The 25,215-nt window shown below is 35.3% G+C and overlaps 2 protein-coding genes across 2 annotated transcripts in view; one reads left to right on the top strand and one right to left on the bottom strand.

The window, feature by feature from the left end:
- LOC145686073 (sialin-like) overlaps positions 1-25,215 on the bottom strand; it is a 196,883-nt gene that overhangs the window by 149,840 nt on the left and 21,828 nt on the right. The window lies entirely within an intron of this gene.
- The window catches only part of LOC145686075 (serpin B8-like), a 71,968-nt gene continuing 63,587 nt past the window's right edge, over positions 16,835-25,215 (top strand). Inside the window, exon 1 of the mRNA XM_081758992.1 lies at positions 16,835-16,989. Within this exon, the coding sequence (XP_081615118.1) occupies positions 16,968-16,989 (22 nt within the window). The 5' untranslated portion in view covers positions 16,835-16,967. The remainder of the gene's footprint in view (positions 16,990-25,215) is intronic.

Raw genomic sequence — 25,215 nt, 5'->3', positions numbered from 1 at the left:
ATACTAAATTAAAAACAAAATATTTTCAACTTAATGAGCATAAATCTTAAATAATAATAAATATACGAATTAGAAGGAGCGCCGGGAAACATCTCTACTTCTCTCTAATTATCATTACTATGAAATTGTATACTGGTAAGACAATGAAATAACTTTACGAATACGGAAATTATAGCCAAGTTTCCATACTTGGTTTAGGAAGCAAACGAAACAGTATAGTTGAATTACACTGCCAGCTCGATCCTCTATAGCGAGAGGAGAGCGAGTAGAATAAACATGGTGATGATATTCTAGATTCTCCTTGTTTTGACAGGGAACGTTCCTATTTTTCCTGTTCCACTCACACGAACGGTAACATAAGGGTCATTCCGAACGTCCAAATACGAGCGCGCAGGATGGTTCTGGCCCTGGCTGGCACGCTGAAAGGTGCTTCTGAAGTGAATGACCGCTATCGGGGTTCGCGTTACCTCTGAAATTTATGGTATCAACAACAATATGTTCCTATTTGGCGCTGGCATTGTAGATGCGGCATAGGCCGTCCGAACTTTTTTTTTTTTAAAAAAAAAAGAAAAGAAAGGAAAGGAAAATATGTAAACATCTTCTCATGTTGATGATGAAATTTAGAGACATATGAAAACAACGAAAAACTGTCATATTTTTACCGTTACCGCCGGTAACAGCGGCAATATGCACTGCACATCCCTGCTTGACGACCATAACCATGTTTGACGACCGGTTCTGGAAGTTGTCCCTTTGCTCAACCACTGTTATTGTACTATCGAATTTCGGAAAAAACATTCACTTTTCATCGCATGTGACAATCAGTTTGAGGAAACACATATGACGCGAATTTTGCAGCAGTTGTCAACGGCATATATCCACTCTCTTCTGGACCTAATCTGGGATCAATTCATGTGGGACAATGCGGCAGCTCTTGATGGTTTTCCTGAACTCATTATGCTGACGCACTACAGTGAGCTGGGACATACAAAGTTGTTTTCACAACCGTCGTGTGCGCATGGATGGGTTCTTGTCAATGCTCAATGTACATGACCTCTGAATCTGTTAATATGGGACGGCAAAACCTAGGCTGATCTTCGACAGTTTTTCAACGTGCACGACATTTCTGGAACCAATGAGTTGTAATATTGTGATTCACTGCAGCTTTCCTTTTCCCATGACAAATGTTTTCGTTGTTACCGCAGCGTTATGTCCGAGTTCAAACTCATATCACTAAACATTGATTGAAGATACTGACAGAGTAACAGTCTCCGTGTTAAATTGACAAATTTCACACATTACTTCTTGGGCTATACTTATAGTCGATCACGATCACGTCTGCTATTTGGATTCTGCAAATATTGCAAGATGTACAATAAAATAAACGCGCTAGTATTCTTAATTTTATTGTATTATTTTTTAAAAGTTCTAAAAGTTTCGTATTATCTCTACATATTAACTTACGAATTATCTCTATACACACTCTTGGCTTTAGTGATGTGTGGTTAGCATATCGGCTCTCCTCACCATCAACATTGGTTTTCTAGACCAGAATTTTATTCCTTTTTTTTTTTTTTTTTGTAAACCCATGGTCGGATAAGTTTAAATGCAATTTTATTTGATTCAGCAGCTTCAAATTTGTATTTAGAAATTGCAATTAAAAATGTATTCAAGCGTGGGTACTTACTATTGACATAAGCGGTTCTTCAAAGACTCCAACTTCGAGGTCATTTTTCGTTTTAAAATAGTTTCTTTGGATTCAGCCTTCCCAAATTAATATAAAAATACAATTTTAAAAACTTAAACTAGAAATCACTGAATAAAACGACGCTTATTTTAACATAATAACTGTGTAACAGTTTCGCCGACTAACTGAATATATTGGCTTTATGAGAGACAGACAATGAGTGTCCGATGAAGCCAATATATTCAGTTAGTCGGCGAAACTGTTACACAGTTATTATGTTAAAATAAGCGTCGTTTTTTTCAGTGATTTATGTTTCTAGTTTAAGTTATTTAAAATAGCAAAATTAATATGAACCAGTCAATTTTGAAAAATCCAAAAAATATATATAAAACAAAAATGACAACTATTTTCAATCCAGCGGTAATAAAGATCTCTCCAACTCTTTTCTCATACCCATCGATCTTGAATTCTTTTCCAGATTACTTTGCAGTACTTCTTGATATCATCACCACCCTGTATGAAGACATTCTCTATTTAATTTCTTTTCATATCTCTTTGCTATCTAGTCAAGAGCTGCTTTCATTATTTGATCATAATTTCTCCTTGCAATGTGTACGGCTCACTGACTATAACCCATTTTTTCTTTATTGTTACTATCCATGATTATCTTCTGTCTCAGAAAGACTTAGGTATTCATTTCTGCTATTTCTGTATTTTCAACTTCAATTATTGATTTGCTTGCGAAATTGTATTGTTGATCATCACTTCCGTATCTTCCATATTCATTTTCATAGCTAGACAAAAAAGAAAGCTGTAAAATCACTTCATTAAAATTTTATTTCATTTCAAGGGAAATAGAAAAACATAATTCTCCGTATAACTCAATGATTTAATAAAAAAGAAACAGATGTGATAGGTACTCAATGACGTTAATGTATTCACATACGCGCAATGAAGCTGCAATAGATAACTCAGATGTCTCAGATGACTCGTAAAAACAAGCTCTGAAATGAAGAACTTCATAGACATTATTTGTAATTTTTTTTTAAAGTTGTTTTTGTGTGTTACGTCCTTCACATGTTTTGACCCTTCTCATCAAACATGTACTTCTAAGGTGATAGTTCTAGGGAATTTTGTAATGAAAGTTCATACATAAGAAGAAACTCACACTCAAAAATGCCTTTCGTAATTAGCACACGTTCTTTTCGTTGTTGTCGCTGTGGTTCAATAAAAGCTTCATAAATTCCTAGTCATTATTGTTTTCTAGAAGGCCAGATGTAATCATTTTCAGACTAAGGCTTTTATACATGGAGGTTTCGTAAGTTAAACGGCTAAAAACACGTTAAGATCGCTGTGTGAATTGGGTTACGTTAATTGACCCCTGTGCTCCTGAAGATTGTAAGGTAACAGGAGAAGAAAAAGTCTCTACAAAAACAAACACCGAGTTAACATATCCTTCAATCTTTGATGCTGACATGTCTTCGTACAAGAAACATATTTTTGGTTGCATTCTTCGTAGAAACAAGAAATTGAACAGAAAATGTTTCTGTATAAAGCATATACCGTATTAGGAAATTAAACTAACTAAAATTTGTTAAATATGTTATTTTGCTACAATCGGAGATATCGTACACTATTTCAGGCAGTAAAAATGAAATGAAATGAAAATTTCGTTGCTATGACGATAGATGACATAGGGAGCACAGTGGCTTAGTTGTAAAGCGTTCATTACTGGTACGAGGAGTCTCTATTCCATCCCTGACCATGTGAGTTTGTGGGTACAGCATTGTGTCCATCGATTTGTTTGGAGTTTACCCATTTCCTCCCCATTTTTATTCCACTAATTCTTCCACAATCATTCACTTTCATTAATCATTCGTTTCCTTAGTCTACAGGGCATAAACGTGGGACGGCAAACAAGAAATTTCACTTCATTTTTTTTAGAAAACGTAAGTTAAAAATCATAATGATATAAATCACGTACGCCATAGTTTTTTTTTTTAAATCCATTGATTCATTGGGAATTATTTTTCTTTTTCTATGAAATGAATTGGGATTTTAATTAGGGTTTATGTAATTTTACTGATTTCTTCTTTAATCTAATTAAATGCAGTTGGTATGTAAAAATGCATTTGCATTATATCACATACATTTTTAATATTACTTACATTAAATTTGACTTACAAATATTAAAATTATATAGGATGTCCGAGAAATAGCCGTACCCCCAGCTTTGAGTATCACAGACAGCGATGATTTAGTACTTAGGTATACGAACTATGTACAGTGGATTTGCTGTACGTACTACATTGAGCTGTACAAACAGACTTATGTCAATCCATGTCTTTCTTGACATATTGCAGACCATCTAGGGAATTATAATTGACTTTCTCCACACTTTTGCCCAATTTCTAATCTGTCCTGTACCAATAATGACAGACATGCGACTTAATTATTCCAAATGATGAGTTGCCTTGTTTTATAAGGTCTAGCTTTTGTAAGGACTATTTTAATGGAGATAAACACAAACACCTGCATGACGCCATAGACGCCATAGACTCACGCACCTGCATGACCAACTTACATGAAAGATTTATTTCCTGATACATATTGGAAGAATTTTTTTGCCCTCACACGTACCAACTTGCTGTCCAACTTACTAGAAGGTCATCCATCGTTAACGACCTTGGTATTAAGGAGGAAAGAATCACGTGATTCCTCCCGCTCTCGTGATTGGCGGACCTAAATATAAAACAACCATCATAAATATAAAACACAAAACGGCAAAACCATCATGCATGTTTTGAGAAGATTTGGAAAACTTTTAACATACACGAACGAGACCATAGACGATCAACTTGCCTGTGGTTTTATCATTTTTCATGCAAGTTGAGCGGTTTCTTCATGCATGTGTCTGCGTGTATGGACCGCTATAGAAATGTTGAACAACCACGCCCAATTCAGATACCTGAAAATTGTTAATTTAGGAAATCACGCACCTGAAAAGCAAGGATACCAGACAGTGCTGTCTGTGACCATGTAAGCAGTGTTCCCAATATCACAACTATTTAATTGAAATATTTCACTGACGTTGGCATACTTCAACATCACTTTATTAACAGCGCTTCTTGCACTTATATTTGCGGGCGGACAGCCACCACGAAGTTAGTCAACTCTTCTGCGAATCTAACGCAAACAGAGGATCTGCTGTCACATATCACTCTTACCCAGTGAACGTCCTTTGACAAATAGTGTCCCAGCGCAACCCTTTGATTTTGGCTTATCTTCCAGGAATAAAATTTTCTAAAAGAAAGCCTGATTATTAATTGATTTGTTCAGATCAACCATGTCATCTGAATGAAAACTAACAATCTCATTTTGCACACAAATTGCACCATTTAATTATTTATTTGAAATAGAACACAGTATGTGTTACTTGATTACGATGTCCGCGTTACGTTTACTCCACTTTTAAACTAAGATAGCATAAACATCAATTTTATTTACACTGTTCATTAAGTTGGTTTACTTTCCTAGGATGCTCATCCTCATTTTGAAATATAGGGTAAATCTTATTTGAAAGGTTTGAAAGGAAGAACGGAAGAAGATCCTTCTCTTTAGTTTTTTCAACACTTCACAATGTTTCACTTTACATTAAGACAGTATTTCGTTTGTTAATTTGATCCTATCGAAGAGGGCTGTAACTTGTGGGAAACGGCCCACTATTTTAGCACCCCGCCGTTTGAAGAGGCTTACTTGAAGATGAAACTTTTCTTATTCCACATGACATAATACTAACATGAAATAAATTAAGTATGGAATATGTTTACATCAAAAATTATAAAATAAATGAAACGAAAATGTGATCTGGTCCCATTTCAGCAAAATTCCTACTATTAGCGCCCCCAGAAATAATATGTATTTCCTAAGGGTTTTAGTTGTGGCAAATATTGTCCCCTCAATTTAGTTACTGAAACATGCAATGGGCTTACCTTACCATTTCCAATAGAACTGATAATCATTTAAGGTGTTGCATTATCATCTGAATTAAGTATATTTCCCTAAGATGAAGCATAAATACAGTCTGAGCCTTCATTCAATTAAATGATAACTGTGGCTCCCAGAAGTAATAAAAATGTTTATTGAGATTTTAAATTCTAGGGGGGGGGGGTAAATTTCATACTTCATATTTGTTTATGGCCTCAGTTGTTCAGATTTCATGTTTTCTGGAAGACCCAAATATTAATGCTTGACCTCTCAAGGAAAAGTTCCAAGTTAAGGCACTGCTATCGAAAACAACACGATTTACCGAAGTAGCTATAGTAATCTATATGCACTTATAGAATTGACGTTGGCACGTTACTTCCGCGTGCAGACTACGAGTTTAAACATCACTTCGAAGAAAGTTATTTAACATGACAGGTTGTACAGCTCTTCTTTCATATTCTCATTATTACATTATTAATTATTGTCCTTTCATTATTATGTTACGTAACACTCTACTCTCTCTTTTGTGTTATGTTGCTATGAAATGTTTTTATATATTCCAAGTTTGATGTTTTATTATTTTTTATGATTGGACTTAAAAAGAAAAAAGTCGTTATTGTTATAGAAGTTAGACTGTATATGACCGAAAACTTGGAAAGGAAATCGATTATTAACAAAACAAATTAATGTCTACGAAGCTTCCATCATACAGCTGTAATAATGTACAGACACTTATGAATTTAATGGAAACGTTGAAAAAGTGGAATGGAGCAAGAGATATCATGAATGGTAGCAAGTGGAAAATTACACAATTCCATTTGCATCACTCATTCCACGAGAGAGGATGGAGTCGAATATCGGTGCCGGATTCGTGTCTTCATTTCGATGAAAGTCGTTCAACGTGACAGCTTATGCAGGTCTTCTTTCATATTATTTCACATTACATTGTTCATTTACAGATGTTCATTTATGTTCAGATCCTATGATTGGGCGAGCCAAGAAAAGTGTTCAACTTCATCCTGATGATCTTCAAATTACGACGAAACAGCCCCAGTTGTGTGAAAGGGTGCCTTATCATCGTAGAATATGGAGTCTTTGCCCGGAAATATCATTACCATTCGAGGCACAGCCCCCTAACATGACTAAATAATTACAGGCAATGATAAAACCAGGATGTTGTGGCTCACAGCACCTCAGAACCGCCTCCATAGAGGATGTGTCCAGAAAGTATCAGGACTGGTCTCATATGAATGGCATTTGTGTACAATGAACTAGAAGTCTTGAAAATAGGTCCCTTGGGAATCAACACACCGCTGCCAGCGCTTTTTCCAACTTTCATAGGGAACTTGGAACTCGGCGACCTTTAACACTGTTGAGGCACCTCGTCAAAGCTGCTTGCACTGCGTCAATTTTGTCGAAACGCCGTCCTTTCAGGGTCCTCTTGATGCGGGGAAACTGAAAGAAGTCACACGGGGCCAGGTCGGGACTGTAAGGTGGCTGCAGTAAAGTTGCCACGTTGTATCTGATCAACACTTCGGCGACAACTAGCGACATGTGACTAGGCGCATTGTCATGATGGAGTGTCCACTGGTCGGGTATCTCCGGTCGCACTAGGCGAGTGTGATCCTTCAAACGGTGTAGCACTGCTGCGTAGAATTTACCGGGGACGGTCTGTCCAGCAGGTACAAACTCCCTGTGCATTACTCCTTTCGCGTTGAAAAACAAAATGAACATGGATTTGATGCGCGACTTGCTCATGCGGGGTTTTTTTGGTTTTGGAGACTGCTTCATGTGCTACTACTTTACCGAGCGAAGTAGCTCAAGTGATAGAGCGTTGGCTTCGCATTCGGGAGGTCGCGGGTTCGATTCCCGCTGCCGACCATCCTGATTGGGGTTTTCCAGGGTTTCCCTCAATCCTACCAGGCAAATGCCGGGATGGTACCTACTAAAACAGGCTCTGGCCGATACCTTCCCAATTCCTTTCCATTGTTGTTGTTATTGTTATTATTATATATCCAGTATAAAATGGCCTCAGAACTGTATTTGGTAATTGTTAAATAAATAAATAAATAAATATTCCGCACTTTTTATTTCCGGATCGTACTCGAAGAGCCACGTTTCGTCGGAAGTGATAATATTGTCTAAACAATTTGGATCTTCTTCCAAACGTGTAACCATTTCTGCAGCAACAGCCACACACAGTGCTTTCTGATCGTCAGTCAACATTTTCGGCACAAGTCTCGCGCACACTTTTCTCATGTTCAACGTTTCTGTGATTATCTCGTGCACTATCGTTTTCGACAAATTTATGCGTCGGCAATCAAGCGCACACTGAAGTGACGATCTACGCTTCACTATCCCCGCACTTTCGCCACATTGTCTTAATTTCGGCTCGTTGAGGGAAGATAAGCGCGTTCATCATCTGCAACCTCTTCACGGCCATCTTTAAACATTTTGTGCCACGCGAACACCCTTGCGTGACATGGTCCTGATAAGCCTCACGGATCATAGTACACGTTTCCGTAGCGGTTTTATTCAGTTTGACACATAACTTCATCGCATAACGCTGTTCCACTAATTGCTCCATTTCACTTGCCACAGGCTTCGACGATGACAGACATACACAATGCACTTCTTTCAATCACGTTCTGCTTACTTCACCGTCTCGTAATCTACTACTGGAAGTTACTTGACTTACTGTCATCCTCCTACCACGTCCCGCAACCACGACTGATCTGCATGCGCATTCCGACTTCGGAACAAACCGGTCCCGATACTTCCCGGACATACCCTGTATTTCACGGGTGGGCAGAGAAACTGCAGATGATAATATGCTTCTTTGGGCGTCTACCATATATAAACATGGGCCGCAGTTTGAAATAAGATGAACTATGACTCATCCGACTACGTATATCATATGTTTCCAGTCATTAGCGGTTCATGTTGCATGTTCGCGGCACAATTGGCGTCACGCTAAAACGTTGTGGTACCTTAACATTGATTTTGACCTTGTATATCCATCTTATGTGCCTCGCTCTGAACTGTGATTTTGTCGACACAATCTGTGGGAGTGCAGCTTACACTTCTCCGTCACTTGCACTACAATCGCACGACGGTTCTGAGTGACAACCCACTTTGTTCCACTTAAATCCATGGTATCCTGTAGGCTATGCAGTTCCGCACATTTCCAGAGTATTTTGGGTTGCTTACCAAAATAGATTTACTGCGCACGATAAATCTGGAACAATGAATTTTTGAATTATGCTTCTTTAAATAGATAACTAGAGCAGTTATCTCGGTTGAGTTCATTAATGGAATTAATTCCTTGCAGATTGAAGTATGGGGGATCACTTATGGGGACCATTTTTTAATAGATAATAGTAATGAATTGTTTTTTGCGGTTTGGAGTTTTCAAACGTTTTTACTTATTATTTCAAGTTTTTTAAAAATTATTCCTATTAACGATTCCAATTCTATTCGGGTGATGCATGTTTTCTCTTCCTCTTTCTCTCTTCTGACAGACTGCTTAAACTTTGTACAGATCTGTGGGGGAAAAAAACTTTTCCTTCACTACATTGCTAAGGAGAGAAGTTTTAAAATGAACACTCTGCATATACGTAATACATATTATATACAACTATGATAACCTCGAATACATCGTTTCTTTCGAACACTCCGATAATCCCGAACTTTTCTAAATATTCAAGCGACTCGACAAATGCGATCATATTGATATATTTCTGTATTTGCTGCTTTCAAACAATTCGAGATTCTCGAACACTTCTAGTGTCTCGAAGTTGTCTAATGTTTCCTACATTTCGAGTGCCTCGAACACTTCGAGAGTTCCGAACATTTCGGGAGTCTCGATCATTTCGAGAGTCTCAAACATTTCGGGAGTCTCGAAAGTTCGATAATTTGATAAAATTAAAATTCTTTATCGATGAAACGGTCTTGAAATTTTATCGAATTGTTATCGATTACTCGATTATCGGAACAGCCCTAGTATACACAGGCGCGAAATGACATTAAATGATTTCGCAAACACGGCTCACAAGATTGGATATTAAGAATCTTATCAATAAAGTCCAGCTTACTGCTGGTGTTGCAGACCAATTAATTCTGAAGACCGTCCATAGTGCCAGAAATCGTTCAAAATGTAGAGGAAACAATGACGCGTAGCTCAACCACATTTACAAAGAGACTTAGGCGGGAGCGTAGCATTTCCAAAAGCACCGTGTGGAGAACTCTCCGTTGCAAATTACACAAACATCCGTACCACATCCAGTTGAGCACAAGCTTGAAGCTGAGAATTATCCAGCTCGACTAGCTATGTGTTATGACATCCTACAGGCTGTGGAACATGACAATTTGATGCAGGGCATCTTGTTCAGTGATGAGGCAACATTTTATGCCTGTGGGCACGTGAATAGACACAAGGGATACCCCTAACGAATGGCGTTATGGACGGTCTTTCGGGATGTTCCTCGTCTGCAACACCACCAATTCACTGGAATTCATCTTGATAACCAACCTGGTGGAGCCGGGTTTTCAAAATCTACAAGTGAGGTTGTTCCACACGTATGGGTACGTCATTCCACGTAGCTGAGTAGGAAAAAATGGTGATTCGTTCTTGTCTTCTGTCACATTACCTGCAAAAAAAAAAAAAAAAAAAAAAAAAAAAAAAAAAAAAAAAAAAACAATGGCGTCATCTGGGGATGTGGCAACTGCCTCTTCCTGCGTTTGAGAAACACATGTTTTGTAAACAAGTATATTCTAATACACTAATGAAAATCGTGAAACTCTTATGTCGATAGACAATCTCTGCCCCTGACAAAATCGCAAATGATGTCACTGCGAGAAAGTATTCCATTAATATTTCACAAAAATGTATTGTGATTTTAGAACCACACTGTATAACAGGGTGTGAAATTGGGGGGATGTGGTAATAGTTCTTCACTTAATATCTTTGGACGAAAATTCCCCTCACTAGTAGCTTCTGGGGAGGTGAATAAAAGTACATTATTGTCAGACGTTAGCAAAAATATTTCATATATAATTAATGGATGAACTCGGGTTAGGGGTATCTTTACGTAATCTTCTATAGCTTAATAGTCGATGTCCAAATACGTAAACTCTCTATGTTGAAATCTTCCAGTCCGAAGAGGTTTATATATATATATATATATATATATATATATATATATATATATATATAATTGAAGAGCAGCATTAAAGGTAAGGACGGAGTATCAACATAAGTTATTACTACATGCTACATATCACACTTCATAACACGCACTACAAATATTTCAGAAATATTTTATATTTATTATACATATTTAAATTAACGTTTTAGTACTCAGAATATAATATAACTGCCTAAAATATTTCGTAATACAAAATACTATAACGAAATATTATTTAAAAAAAAAACTAGTAACTAAATTGACGTATTGCAACATTTGCGTGTACATAATCAAAATAATATTTTTTTTAAAAAAAAAAGGAAAGAAAGAAAAAGAAAATACAAATTAGAAGTAGCAAAAAAGAAAAATATCCGCCACATTTCTTCGAAATCACGTTTTTGAAGGTAAAAGATGGGTTGAAGAGGGGGAATATTAACAACACTATGTTTATGTGACTTCATTCTGTTTAAATTTCTCTCTGCATGTATTCTATGCATCCGAATGTATGTGTGTGACAGATTTGTGTCATTCATGTGTATTTTCAAAGCTAAAAAAGACTGAAAATTTACGGAAAAAGACATACTGCATTATGAATATGCACAAGCAAATTCTGTTATCCAATCAAATGGGCTTTCCATTTCCCAACACTGAAGAAGTTTAAATAAATTAAATCGTCAGTTTTAAGAAGGGAATGAAGGCCAAAAAAATGACTTTTTGTAACATACATTATCTCCTACATTATTTCCAAGCTTCGCTTTACGTTCTCAAATATCAGTACAAACTTGGTGGTTATTGAATGAAAACTCTACCACTTATACAAATCTTTTTCTTCACTTCCTTAGTCCCTTCATAAAGTGATGATTCAAAAGAGATATTTTATTATAGGTTTGATTATATAGACTTATACCAAAATTCATGCGATCGTGATCACTTTCGTTAAACATGTACAAGTTTCCACTGAGGTAAGTTTTTGTTAATAATGGCTTCATTGTGTTATGTGCCGTACATTTCTTAAAACACTTTACCTGTACTAAAGCTTTTGTTCGACGCTGTAAACAAAAACTCAAAAAAATATTAACCGAGTTAAACAAGAGCACAAAAAATACAAATGCTGTAATAAAAGCGCTATAATACAAAATTATAATAACAAAGAGCTTAAAAACAAAATAATTAATTACTATTATGTATAAAAAAATTGATGTTGTACCAAACTAACAAATTAATCTCTCATGAAATTACCATCCAAGCTTATTTTATATTTAGAGTTAATTTGCTTGATATAAACTTCATTTTTTAAATAATGGTAATGAATTTTCTGCTTTAAGTGCTTTATTATTATAATTTTATGCTTTATAGTGCTTTTGTTGAAATCGGCTAATCTATATATGTTTTTATCTTTATATTTACAATAAATTTCCTATTTCCCTCCAGCAATTTATGTGGATTCTCCACTACAGCTTTTGTATTATACAATGTTTGGTAGAAAAGCTCTCTGATTTTAAACATAAATTAAGAGGATCTTATTAACTTATTATTATTATTTTAGATAGCATTAAATAGTGTTTGTTATTTTGTCATCACTTTGTTCTAAAGGTAATATAGTTCAAACGTTTGCTTTTACGACTTATATATTCATACATTTTGACTAGAAATCCACGATGGTTTAGGTCTAGTGAGCAAGTTGACCATACAATATAATCACGTAGTGAAATGAGACACCCGGGAAACGTTCCTCGTAGTAGAACTGCTATAGATTCATTTGGGTATGCAAGGTTGCTCTTAACTGAACACTGCTACGTCTACAAGTTGAGTTTTCAAGTGGAATATGTTTGAAATTTATTACTTAAAATAGGGAAGCAGAGAGGCTGAGTGATAGAGGCTTACCTCTGGTGTATGGAGTCACTGATTCGATCCCCGACCAAGTAAGTTTGTGGCGGACAACCTCATGTCCATGGATTTTTTCATGGTAGTTCCGTTTCCTCCCACATATCATTCCATCAATTCTTCGATCATCATTCACTTGCCTTAATCATCGTCCCCCTTAGTGTAATGGGCATAATCGTGTAACGTTAAACTGAAAGATTTCATTTTGATTATATATAAGAACATATTTCAATAAGACATACACAATGTTCTCCAGTCCATTCTGAGGTTGTAGCTAAATTGAAGTGGCGTGTCTTGTGTAGCTCAATAGCGAGGAGATATGATGCCGGTCTCTATATATAATACTTTGTTAATCATCAGTTCTACTTCGTTTATTACCTTGGTATTCAAGTATAATAATCTTCCACGTAAATTGGGTCCTCCTCCTGCCAGACGTCAAGGAATACTTTTTACTCCTTCAGTGTACAATATTTTTTCAAGGGTGACTTGCCTTTTGCTGGTAATCGTGAAAGAAGGAAGTTAATGACAGTGAGAAAGTTGCCACAGCAAGAAAGTTTATAATCGCCGTTCCATGTTTTATGTAGTGTGACACAAAATAAAACATTACGTAAACACTATTTTTTTTTCTTACTTGTAGCGATAAAACATTTAGTAAAGTGATTTGGCATATACAGAAATGTTCTGTGAAAGTGTCTTGAACGTTAGAAGATAAAAAAAAAAAAAAAAAAAGAGGAGATAAAAAAAACATTTTTAACTTTGACAATACATAATTCTTTGGCATAATACAATGTGCGATTACATATTGTCCCAGGAAATATACAGTTATATAAAAGTTAAAGTACCTTCCTTATCTGTCACTTAATATTTTACAGATGACACTGATATATGAATATTATAAATAGAGCCTTGTTAAGCAGATGGTTGAGTGAAAATACTAACATTTATTACATGTAATTTGTGAAGTAACAACAAATTAAATAAATCATTTGTTTTATTACAAAATTATAATGAACTATTAAGCTAATAATGATTTCCATAGAATTAGTACTCCTACATCACTACTCAATTAGCACGCTTGAATTTGGATGGATTTTTTTTTTTTTTTTTTTAAGATGTTGATACAATATTGTGATGCAATTAAAGAGTCACTTAAACTCTAGTCTTGAAAGCCTGAGTAATGATGATGGGAATCGATGTCCCCACTCTCCGCACACCCTCAAACAGTCTTGCCTGGCAATACGCCCTTCATGGACTGCAGAGACAGCTAGGAAGTTTAGTTTAAAGAATTCATGAAGCACTTCATGTTTGTATTAAATTGCGCGCGATAGTCGTGACTTTACAATCTCATAAACAAGTTTTTTCTGGACATTGTTTTGCCCATAACGTCGTTGACGTGATGTCATCTTGAATAGAGAGAATGGTAATTTGCCTTCCTGTTCTTTCTTCAAGAAATGTATTGTCGGAAAGAACATCATAATTACTTCAGAGCAAAGGAAAAGTGTAAGTTTTCCTCATAACTTTTGATTCCTGTTTAACACAGTACTAAAAGAAAATAACAATGTAATACATTTCGCATTGGAGTTATCTGAAGTAAATTGAGGTACATTAAAGCTACTTGGTCCTCATTGCTAATCTAGTTGCTAGCGCACGCATGTTTTATTCAAGTGGCCCCGAATTCGGATCCCCATGAAAGAGTATTGAAATTTGAACGCTCACACTCCAGCTTTCAAGCCACGGTGTTGAAAAAGGGATGCTTAACTTCAATAAATAAATAAATAAATATAGGCCTACAATCAAACAAGAATTCAAGCTACTTGAATTAAAGTGATAAAATGTTTGTTCTGACGTATTGCTTATACAATAGACATATCTTGTATATAAAAAGCATGAAAGAATTTAGTACCAGGAATAGATTAATCAGGGGCGTCATTTAGGGGGGCAGGGAGGGGCATTTGCCCCCTCTGAGTTTGAGATGTACAGATTTTATCAATAGAATAGTAGTAAATCAGTGAAAAACGCGAAATTTTACTAATATCAAGGGGTCTTGCCCCCCCCCCCCTCAAGCAAAATCTGAAATGACGCTCCTGAGATTAATCACAAACTTTTGGATATTTCATAATTCTACACAATAATTTCTTACTAATAGTCAATAAACAAATAAGATTTTTCTTAATTTAACGTCCAACGTTTACGCTCCGAGGCTAAGGGAGACGGTGAAGATGATAATGAATGAAATGGTGCAATGAATAAAGTGGGAAGCAAAGGGAGAACCCCGAACTCACGCACACAAAGCAAAGCCCAAAAACAAACAAGTGAACATTCGAACATTATTGAATTTTAGAGCGGATTATACAACGGTTTTTCAACTTACGTTTGCGAATTTTATTAACAACCATGAGGTTATCGAGTTGCTCATAATGTTGTAGTGAATACAGATAATTAATTTTTCACTTTCACCTTACCATATTTTTTAAATACTATTTCTTCAACATTTCTAAAAATATTTCCTTAGACTTTACAGTTAACGTAATCACTAATCAAGGCTGCACATGTATTCTGAGAGCAATGTTTGTCGATAACAGTAAGCTATAACTACAATTGGCCTTCGAATTTTACTTATCTTTGGGTTGTATTGTCTTTAGTACTTCGCTACTGCGGTGTTGTTCTTGGCTTGTAATTTACTATTAAAACACGGTAATTTTCTTCGAAAAAAAAATAACTCCTACCGAAACAAATGTAAGCTTATGGTGGACAATATTGTATCCGTGGGGTTTCTCGGAGTTTTCATTTTACTAATTATTTCATAATTATTCACTTTCATTAATCATCCGTTTACTTTAGCTTAAAGGTCATAATCATGGGACGTTAGTTTCTTTTTTCTTTTTTTTTTAAAAAGAGAAAAACACAAAATGAATAATATTTCATTATTTATTCTTAAAATATGGGATAAGCAATTTCTTTTGGAAGAAATCCGAACGGTATCTTACTGGTGGGATCATTTTTTTTTTTAGGCCGGAACTTCAAAAGCACAACTTGAAACAACATATTTCAGTAAAAGCTCCGTATTATAGTTCTATGATTTACTTCGATAAGTATGAAGGAGATAGTTGGTACAGTGCTCCATACTTTCTATTTCCAAGTATACTTTATATTTCCAAGAAATTTTGAGTCACAGAGGCTCAGAAGTAGAGTGCTTACTTCTGGTGTGGGGGATCCCTCGTTCGATCCCCGGCCAAGTAAGCTTGTGGTGGACAACATTGTATCCGTGAGTTTTCTCAGGTACTTCCGTTTCCTCCCACTTCATCATTACACTAATTTTGCCATCATCATTCACTTGCATTATAAACATCCATCTCCTTTAGCGTGAACGGCATAATTGTGGGATTTTAAACTAAAAGAGTTCAAAGAGAAATTTCGAAGAAATTTCATGAAATTTTTGTGGAATTCTATAATAAAATTATTGCGGACTTTTTAAAAATTTAATACAGTGTATTAAAAATTTCGTGATATACTTTTCAAGTAATCAACGAGTAGTGACGACGCCAGGTTTAATTTCTTCGGTGGTGGTGGACAAACGGAGGACCGAACGATTTTTTGGGAGGACAAGCTATTTTCTTGTATACCAAAAATAATATATTTATATTACTTGTCCTACATCATAATATAACATGTATAGGGAAGAAGGTATAGCCACCGGGGACCACTCTTCCTGTTGCCCCTCCACTGGCGTCCTCACTGTCAAGGGGTACAAAACATAATGAAAAAAGATAAGAAACCATTGCAGTCGAGGAAAAGAGATGGAAATGACAAGATAACTGGGATTTCCATATGAACAATTAGTAATATTTACCCCTGTGGCAACTTATTTAATCCATCGATTGTTCCTGCAGTGCTATATAGAAGGGAAAAAGAGACGGAAAAAAAACGAAGATTACGCAAAAACCGCAAAGGAAGTTTTTGCGGTGACCAACCGTCACTTTCTTTCGAACCGAATGAAGGTCATCAAAGAAAGTCAATTCACTGTCTAATTCTCTCGTGACCTCAATACTCCGTAGCGACAGAGAAAATCTAAACACTGTACTGTACTTGCACATGGGAGTTTACGTAAACTACACCTGGGAATAAAACACGTGGTACGCTTGTTTAGTGTCGGGTGGTGGTTTGTTTGTTTATTGTTTGTAGTAGGTGTTCGTGTGCGGCGCTATAGTGTCAATAGATGTAACATGGATATTTCCGTCATCACAGGTAAAGAAAAATATTTTTTTAACGTCTTTTATTCAGCAACTAAACTTTGAATTTGTCTAAATAGAAATTGAATTTATATGTTTGAGATATTTTATTTCTCTGATTTAGGATGTTGGAATTATCTTGTAATTCCTTCACTTGATTTTGCTCTAATGAAAGGTTTCAAACTACTTCAAACGTGAGACATGATGTTTATTTGCGTACTCACATTCACAGAAAGGACCCGAAAATTTTTATTTGTGAGCCTCGAGAATCTGTGACGCGATTTTATAATTACAAACCAAGCGCGCTACTCCACCAGTTGAAGTGAATATTCACTCCTAACCTCAGAGTGATTGGACAAAAACCTTACGAACACGCCACTAATAAAAAGGCCCTCACGCTGGGATAAATTTCTAGTTGCGTTTTTTAAATACTAAATTGAGGGTCCTTAATGCAATGAAGCTATTTTCAAATATATCTGTACATGGAGTCATGAGAAAAATTACTTTAATAATGTTTAGGTATATTTATTTATATCTCAAATTTAAAAGCACTTTTGTCGGCAACCCCATGGACGTGTACATTTAAAAATAGTTCTATTGGATTCATCATCGTCAAAATAGTATAAAAAGTTCAATTACATAAATCGAAGCGTAGACACTTTTATCATGGCATTTCAAGTGGTACTTCAAAGGTCCAACTTTGAGGTCATTTTTCTCTTGAGCTCATGGACGGGTGTAGTTTGAAAAACTTCCACTGGATTTAACGCCCTCAAATTATTATTAAAAGTGCAATTAGAAACGTATTCAAGCTTCAGCACTTTTTACTAATGACATGACCTGTCGTTCTTTGAGTACAATATCTTTGTTGAGAAAGTACAAGGATATAGCTAAAAAGGCCTGGAGACACTCTAGTTCCCTGCTTGATGCTGGTATACCTTTGCAATTAAGGCTTACTTGGTTCTCGTGAACACAGGTCCACTGTCCTCTATAAGGATGGTTCTCCCCGTTGATCTGGTAACTAGCGCCCGTGCCTTTGTTACACGTGGTCCTGGCTTCGATTCACGGTGGGAGAGCACAAAAAAAATAACTTCACAATTATGCGCTTTCATTAATCGCCCATCTCCTTTAGCCTGAAAGACATAATCATGAGACGTTAAACTAATATATATATATATATATATATATATATATATATATATATATATATATATATATATATATATATATATATATATATGTGTGTGTGTGTGTGTGTGTGTGTGTTACACTAAAAATACAAATTGCTGAGCAAAGAAACGTTTATTTTAAAAATAACAAATGTATGACAGTTTTGCCAACTAATTGAACATATTGACTGCATCAGACAATATCAGAACATATTGACAGTGTCTGATGAGCCAATATGTTCAATTAGTTGATGAAACTGTCATACATTTATTGTTTTGTAAAAATAAACGTTGCTTTGCTCAGCCATTAGTATTTTTAGTGTAAGTTATTTAAGATAGAAAAGGTAATATGAACAAGTTTGTTTAAAAATTCATTACATTTCTGTCTGTTAGGCTAGCGTACATTAATCTCAATAGTTCAGGTTCACTATTCTCTAAAAGGCTCGCTCAAGTTCAATCTCGTTCATAAATCTTACCGGACCCGTGCTCACTAAGGACTCAGGTTCGCTACCCTCAATGAAGCTTGAACTCATTCGCTGTTAAGCACTCAAATCACATTCTAATTATCTCATAATCATACCCTAGCTCGCTATTAACTTATATGTTGGAATCCGATTAAACCTGAGTGCCAGGCTCCCAAGCTAGGGCATGTCTGGTACGCCCTGAGCCTGCTGATGCCTTGAATTTCATAAAATACATTCATTTCTCCCTTTTAACGAGCAAAAAGACGGTATAGCGGTTCGATGTTGCCGATTGGCCATAAGTTCCGACACTAAGATTGCAGTAGATAATATTCACAGAATTACATTACGAGAACACTAGGAATTAATTATACAGTAGCGTACTTTTAATTAAGCACACTACCAAATCCAACGCTGAAAATACCCGTACACTGTAATTCTATAAATTCAACATTTTTAGTTTAAAATAAGGACTTTTAGACTTAAATGGCTGCTTTAATTGTCTGTCATTTCCGATGTCCGTTAAAGGATGATCCGTAAAAACCAAGGTATAAGTTTATGTTGAAAACTTGAAATTCGTTTTATTGAAACATATTACTTATATAACGCATTTTAATTAAAGAACTTGGGTGCCACTAAGATTGAAGTCTCTCTTTCGTGAGACAATATCAAACGAAGCATTTCTCTGCTAAATAATGTTCAAGTTTTAGAAATTGCACAGAGGCTAATTGCATAAGCTTTCGGCAAATTTTAAAGGCGCAAGTGACAATTTCTATACAATAAAACGTAACTAATGATAGAAAGTTCGACATGTATGAACTCTTTGGTTTCCAACATAAAAGACAAAGGATATTTATTCATAGATTTTAAAGATGTAGGTTAGAATGACTTTTTATATAAAAATGTATAGGGATGTGAAGAGAAAGCGATATTGAAATCATAGATGTAACTAGAGGTAGAACACTATTGGCGTCCTAGAACACAGTTGGACCACAAATAAGGTTCTTTCAACTCTTAGAAGGAAGGAGCCATGCATCTCCTTGTAAAGTATCTTAATTACACCAAGAATTCAAATACAGTCATCCGACCAACACAACGGTCTTTGATAAAAGATGATTTTAAAACGTACAATCAAAATTTATATAGAAAAGAATCGTGTGTGTGAACATTTTCACTTTCTAGGCAAACTAATACAAAATAATAAATTACATTTCTGGTAATGATGGTCAAGCAATGCAACAGTAAATTCCGTAGATGTGCTCCATCTCAGTTCGTCCACCTTTACTTTCATCAACTTTTAAGGGCCACTACATGTAAGAATGATTTAGTAAGCAAATATTACTTAAATATTACTGATCCCTGTAAAATTTATTGTTACTTCTCCTGAAAAGAAAACTTTTGTGGGCTTAATTGACACATCGGAATACAAGAAGATGTTGAAATATATCTTAACTAAAAATTAGACTCTTGCACTGCATAAAATAGTACATAAGTGTACGAGAAATGCAATTTAAAAAGTCATTTTTATTTGATACTTTCAGTATATTTATCAATATGGATCTCATGAAATGTTTTCAGCACATATTTTGCCGATTATACTCAGATTTATGTGTCGCTAAAATTAAAAATATGCATAATCTTGCTTAATAAACACGTTCTCAACGTCTGAAGTTTAATGTAAGGTCTACTGTAGATAAAAAGCGGAGAAAATGCCGGAGGTCCCGCCCATTTTTCTAAAGGTGTAGTTGCGATATAGAGCGTTCTCGCTTCATCAAACGAGGATTTCCTAGCTCCAATCTCGTGGACGGCCATCCTAATTTAAGTTATCCATTATTTTTGTTATTTCAGGCGAATATTGGTGTGGTACCTTGAAAAATATATCCCAGCCGACTTTTTTCAAAATTTCTTCCCTATTTTGTTGTGTTCAAGTGACTTCTCAGCTGTATCTTAAAGTATAGTAATAAATAAAGTTCCGTTAACTGTCAGCAATGACGAATAATATTAAGATGACGAGTACTGAGTATTGAATCCAATGTCGAATTTGTATGACTACATTACCACCTCCTGCAGGATACTTGACAGAAAACAAATTTTTTAAAAAAAAAATATTGTTCTTATCCGCTTACAATTACGTGTTCAGGAATTAAACATGAATTTCACTTTTTTTTTACTGTTATAATATCCTGTTTATAATAGGAGAACATGTCAGTTGGTGAGTAATGTTAATTAGTAATAGTTAAGTCGCACTAATAGATGTCGCTACCTGCGCTGCACGATTGACTCCTATAAATGGCGCTAGTGTGCAAGCAATTTTCAGATTTAAATCTTCTACGACGATTTAATTGCAATTTAAAAATTGTATTGTTTCATAATTTATAAATACTTCAAATGAAGGGTAAGGGAAAAAAAGAAGGAATGTCAAAAAACTGAATTTTCGAGAAAATGCCGTTTTAATATTGAAAACCGCGTAACAAGAATAGGTTAGTTAAATCTTTTGCCCATTTTACATGAACATTTCTACATCTACGCATGCATGGCTTATATAGTCAAATAGGTACCAAGAGTCACCAATAGATGGGGCAAAGCACCCGAAAAAGCACATACATGGACATTTCTGTTTTTTTTTTTTTTCCTTACATTTGGACAAGCGCTCTAAACATATTTAGATTTGAACATTAAATAGAGTGTATTTCTATAGTGATATATTGTGGCCATATAATTGTTTCAATTTAATTATTTGAAAATAAATAGTGATGGTACTGAACATGAATGTGCTTTAGTATTTGCTATTAAGACAGGGATTGCAGGCTTGCCAACTATACGCATACATGATACTTTATCGCGATATATGATAATTTAAGCCTTAATGCTATATATGATAATTCCTTTCCGATAATAGATGAATATACAATAATTTTAGAACGTACTTTTTTTTTTCATTTTTTGAATATGTACATAAATCGTAGGTGTGCATTAAATAATTATAAAACACACACACACACACACACACACACACACACACACACACACACTGAAGTTTTTAACAGTCATTCCTGCTAAAATAAATCAATAACGATTTGAGAATTGGCATTCATTCTTTGACTTTCTGCCTTCATTTTTTTTTTTGATTTCAACTACGTTTACGAGGCGGTGGAAATATTGTTGTTCAGAGAAGTATTAATATTGATTTTTTAAAGAAATTTTACGGTTAAAACAATATTACTACATAAGTTTATTACAGATTATTGCTATTATTAGTATTGTTATATTTGTTTGTATAATTATCACGTGCATAACGCATATACGATAATTTTTTGTAATATAGGTAATTTTAAAGACGAATATGGATAATATTGTTCTCTCAGGTTGGCACCTCTGAAGAGTTGTAGCATTTGGATTTGAACATTAGTTTTGTGCAAGTTCATAATGATTGGTGAACAAAGTATAAAAATAAATACAATTGAATGTAACGAGTTTAGTTCAGCTAGATACTAAGTTATTGTGTACAGCAAGTCAAAGGCATGGGCGCAACTAGTTTAATTTAATTCGAAATAGTCATATATCAGGAGTATAGCGTCTATGGAAGCAGTAGAAGCGCTGCGTTCTCTGAGTAAACCGAATAATGCATTAAATATAAAGTAATCCACGCTACTCTACTGATCGTTGTTCAAGTTCACTCGCTATCAATAGACTAAGTCTATTATCAACAACTATTTGTTTTCCAAGTTAAAAAAATGTTTTTAAAATAGCTGTGTAGACCTAACCATTTGGTAATAATGATTGCACTGCTCTACAATGATTTTGCTGTTTGGAAACTATTAAGGTTTTCTTAATGTTTTTGACCTGAGAAATCCAAAAATGTAGTTGGTTTTGCTCTATCACGTACAGTTTTCTTAAAATAGAGGGGAGGGGGAGAGGAAAATAACCGTATAAATGTATATTTCGGAAGAAGTACTGATTATAATTACAAATATAAAAATATACTTTCGATGTCATAGCCTTCTGATTATCTTTGAATTTGTAATAAAAGACGTGCAGTTACTTATTCTGCTAACATTGAAAAAATATATACTGTATCTGGTAGCACTGAATGATATCACAACGCGTTACACGTTGGGAACGCAATAACAGCGCTGTGTAAGTTGTGATTGCGAGAACTATAATGCAGAGGAATGGAGGCTATTCATTGATTCCAACAAGAGAAGTTTGAACGGTCTGCTTCTTCACAACAGCAACCAACAACCCTTTGTATACCCATTATTCATTCTGTACATTTAAAGGAGATTTACGAAAATATGGAAATGTTTTTTAAAAAAAATAAAATAGGAGGATCATCATTGGTTATTATGTTGCGATCTGAAGGTGATATGTATGCTATGTATGCTTCTTGGACAGCAGTAAGGGTACACCAAATATCCATGTCACATTTTACGAATGGGACAGCAGAGAACGCAATAAACACTGGACTCAAATTGATTGTCAGAGAAAGCCGCAATATAGGAAGTAAAAATTTGAAAAACATCTGCCTCGTAGACCCTTCACAAGTCATATTACCACCTTGCATATTAAACTGCGCCTAATGAAACAATTTGTCAAAGGTCTGAATAAAGATGGGCAGTGCTTCCAGTGTCTAGTGACAAAATTCCCACAACTTTCAAGTGCTAAGTTAAAAGGAGGAATATTTAATTTATCGGTCCTCAGATCAGAGTGTCTCAGATCAGTCAGACTTTGAACATTGTATGACAAGTGTTGAAAAGGAAGCATGAAGTGCATCCGGGGACGTGTGTCATAATTTTCTCGGGAACAACAGAGACGGAAATTACAAGTACATTGTTTCTAATATGCTCCAAAAGTTTAAAAGCTTAGGGTACAAAATGAGTCTTAAGATTTATTTTCTGTATTCACATTTAGACAGCTTTCCTTCTAACTTCGGTGATTAAAGTGAAGAACATTATGAAATATTTCACCAGGACATCAAAGCAATTGAATTCCATTATCAGCGACGTTGGAGAACAACAATGTTGGCGGGTTACTGTTGGAACGTTGGTACGTGAAGATTCACAAACTACTCACAAAAGGAAGTCTAGTTTTAGGAGCTTCCAAGTGAAAAAACAGAGACAAAAATTAGGCAAATTGTTTACCAACGACCTTCAGCGACGTGAATACGCTAGTTGTCGCCTGGGGCAAAAACGCGCATTAGCGCTCCCCTGACCAACCAAACCAAAACGCTCCCCCAAATATTTGCCCAATTTGGGCCCTCCCAATCTGGCGCCCGGGGCACAATATTCTTCAGTCCCCCTAGTTACGCCACTGATGACCTTAATTATTCAGAATATCGATGATCAGATTAGTTCTGACGCAAAATAATGTTCCTTTGTTAGAAATATATAGTCATAATGTTACTGTATATTAGTAGCGTTGCTGTGTAAATAGCACAATTTACGCAATCATGTTTTCCGATTTGTGAAAAAACCTGACGTCATGGGGGAAAACTAATTTCATTTTCGTAATTAGCAACCTCAAATTATATAAAATCAGGTGTCAAATCAAAAACAGCTTTCAAAAAGTTTCATTTTGTAGAACAGTGTTGTCTTTTGCTTCATGTGGTTTCAGATTTCCTTTGAGTCTGCCATTAACTTGCGCGACGAAATTGTAAAATATAAAGCTGAACTGAGTAATAAATAGGCTTAAATAAAAGTTCTTAATTCGTGTGAGACAGAATTATGATAATAACTATTTTCGTCACTGTCATAAGCAGTTTATCGTTAGTGTCATGTCGCTTTTCCTATAAACTCAGAATTTTCCATGCTCCATGGTCTCCAAGCAACCTCTGCGTAAGAATAGTTCTATTAATGTCGTTCATAATGTACAATATTCTTCATGCGCTTCCTGTTTCTTCATCCACCAAAATTTTCATCATATCTCCAGAATACAACTTGTTCTTATCCAACGATTCAAATCTAATATCGCTACTTCCAATACTTCCTCATTACTTTACGCTGCACTAAGCTTTTTCTTCATTCCTCTACATTTTGAAAACTATCGCTTTTAATCGAACTTGCGTATACTACATTCTCCTGCGCTGCGAAGTACAATACTTAGTACGAAACATTATCTAATAATAGTCTCCCAGTATTATTAACCATGCGAAAATGACTCATTATTATTGAATGTTAATATCCCTGTCACGTACAGAAGCCATTTTGAAAGTAAATGAAATTAAGTTTCTAGTTTTACGTCCGACGGTTATGCCTTGTGGGCTAAAGGAAACAGATGATTAATTAAAGTGAATCATTATGAAAAAACAAATTGGAAGGAGAATGTAAAAGGAAACGAGAGATCTTCAATATTACCCACGAATGCGATGTTCTCCACCATAAACTTACTTGGCCTGGGATCGAACTAGGGACCCTTCCATCAGAGGTAAGTACTATGCCACTTAGCAGCAGTATGCCCCAGAGACTATTTTGGAGTTACTTTAATAGCCTATTGTCTATTAAAATGAAAATACAGTAAATGTTACTCTGGGTGGATTATTTCCTAAATACTGAAACATATAGATGAAAGAGATGCAGTCATACACAACCACTCACACGGCGAGATTCAACGAGAATC

Source organism: Thermobia domestica, chromosome 5 (genome assembly GCF_964235325.1).
Source record: "Thermobia domestica chromosome 5, izTheDome1.hap1.1, whole genome shotgun sequence".
NCBI classification, from domain to species: Eukaryota; Metazoa; Arthropoda; class Insecta; order Zygentoma; family Lepismatidae; genus Thermobia; species Thermobia domestica.
The sequence above is the reverse complement of the archived record's forward strand: the minus strand, read 5'-3'. Positions and strand labels throughout refer to the sequence as shown.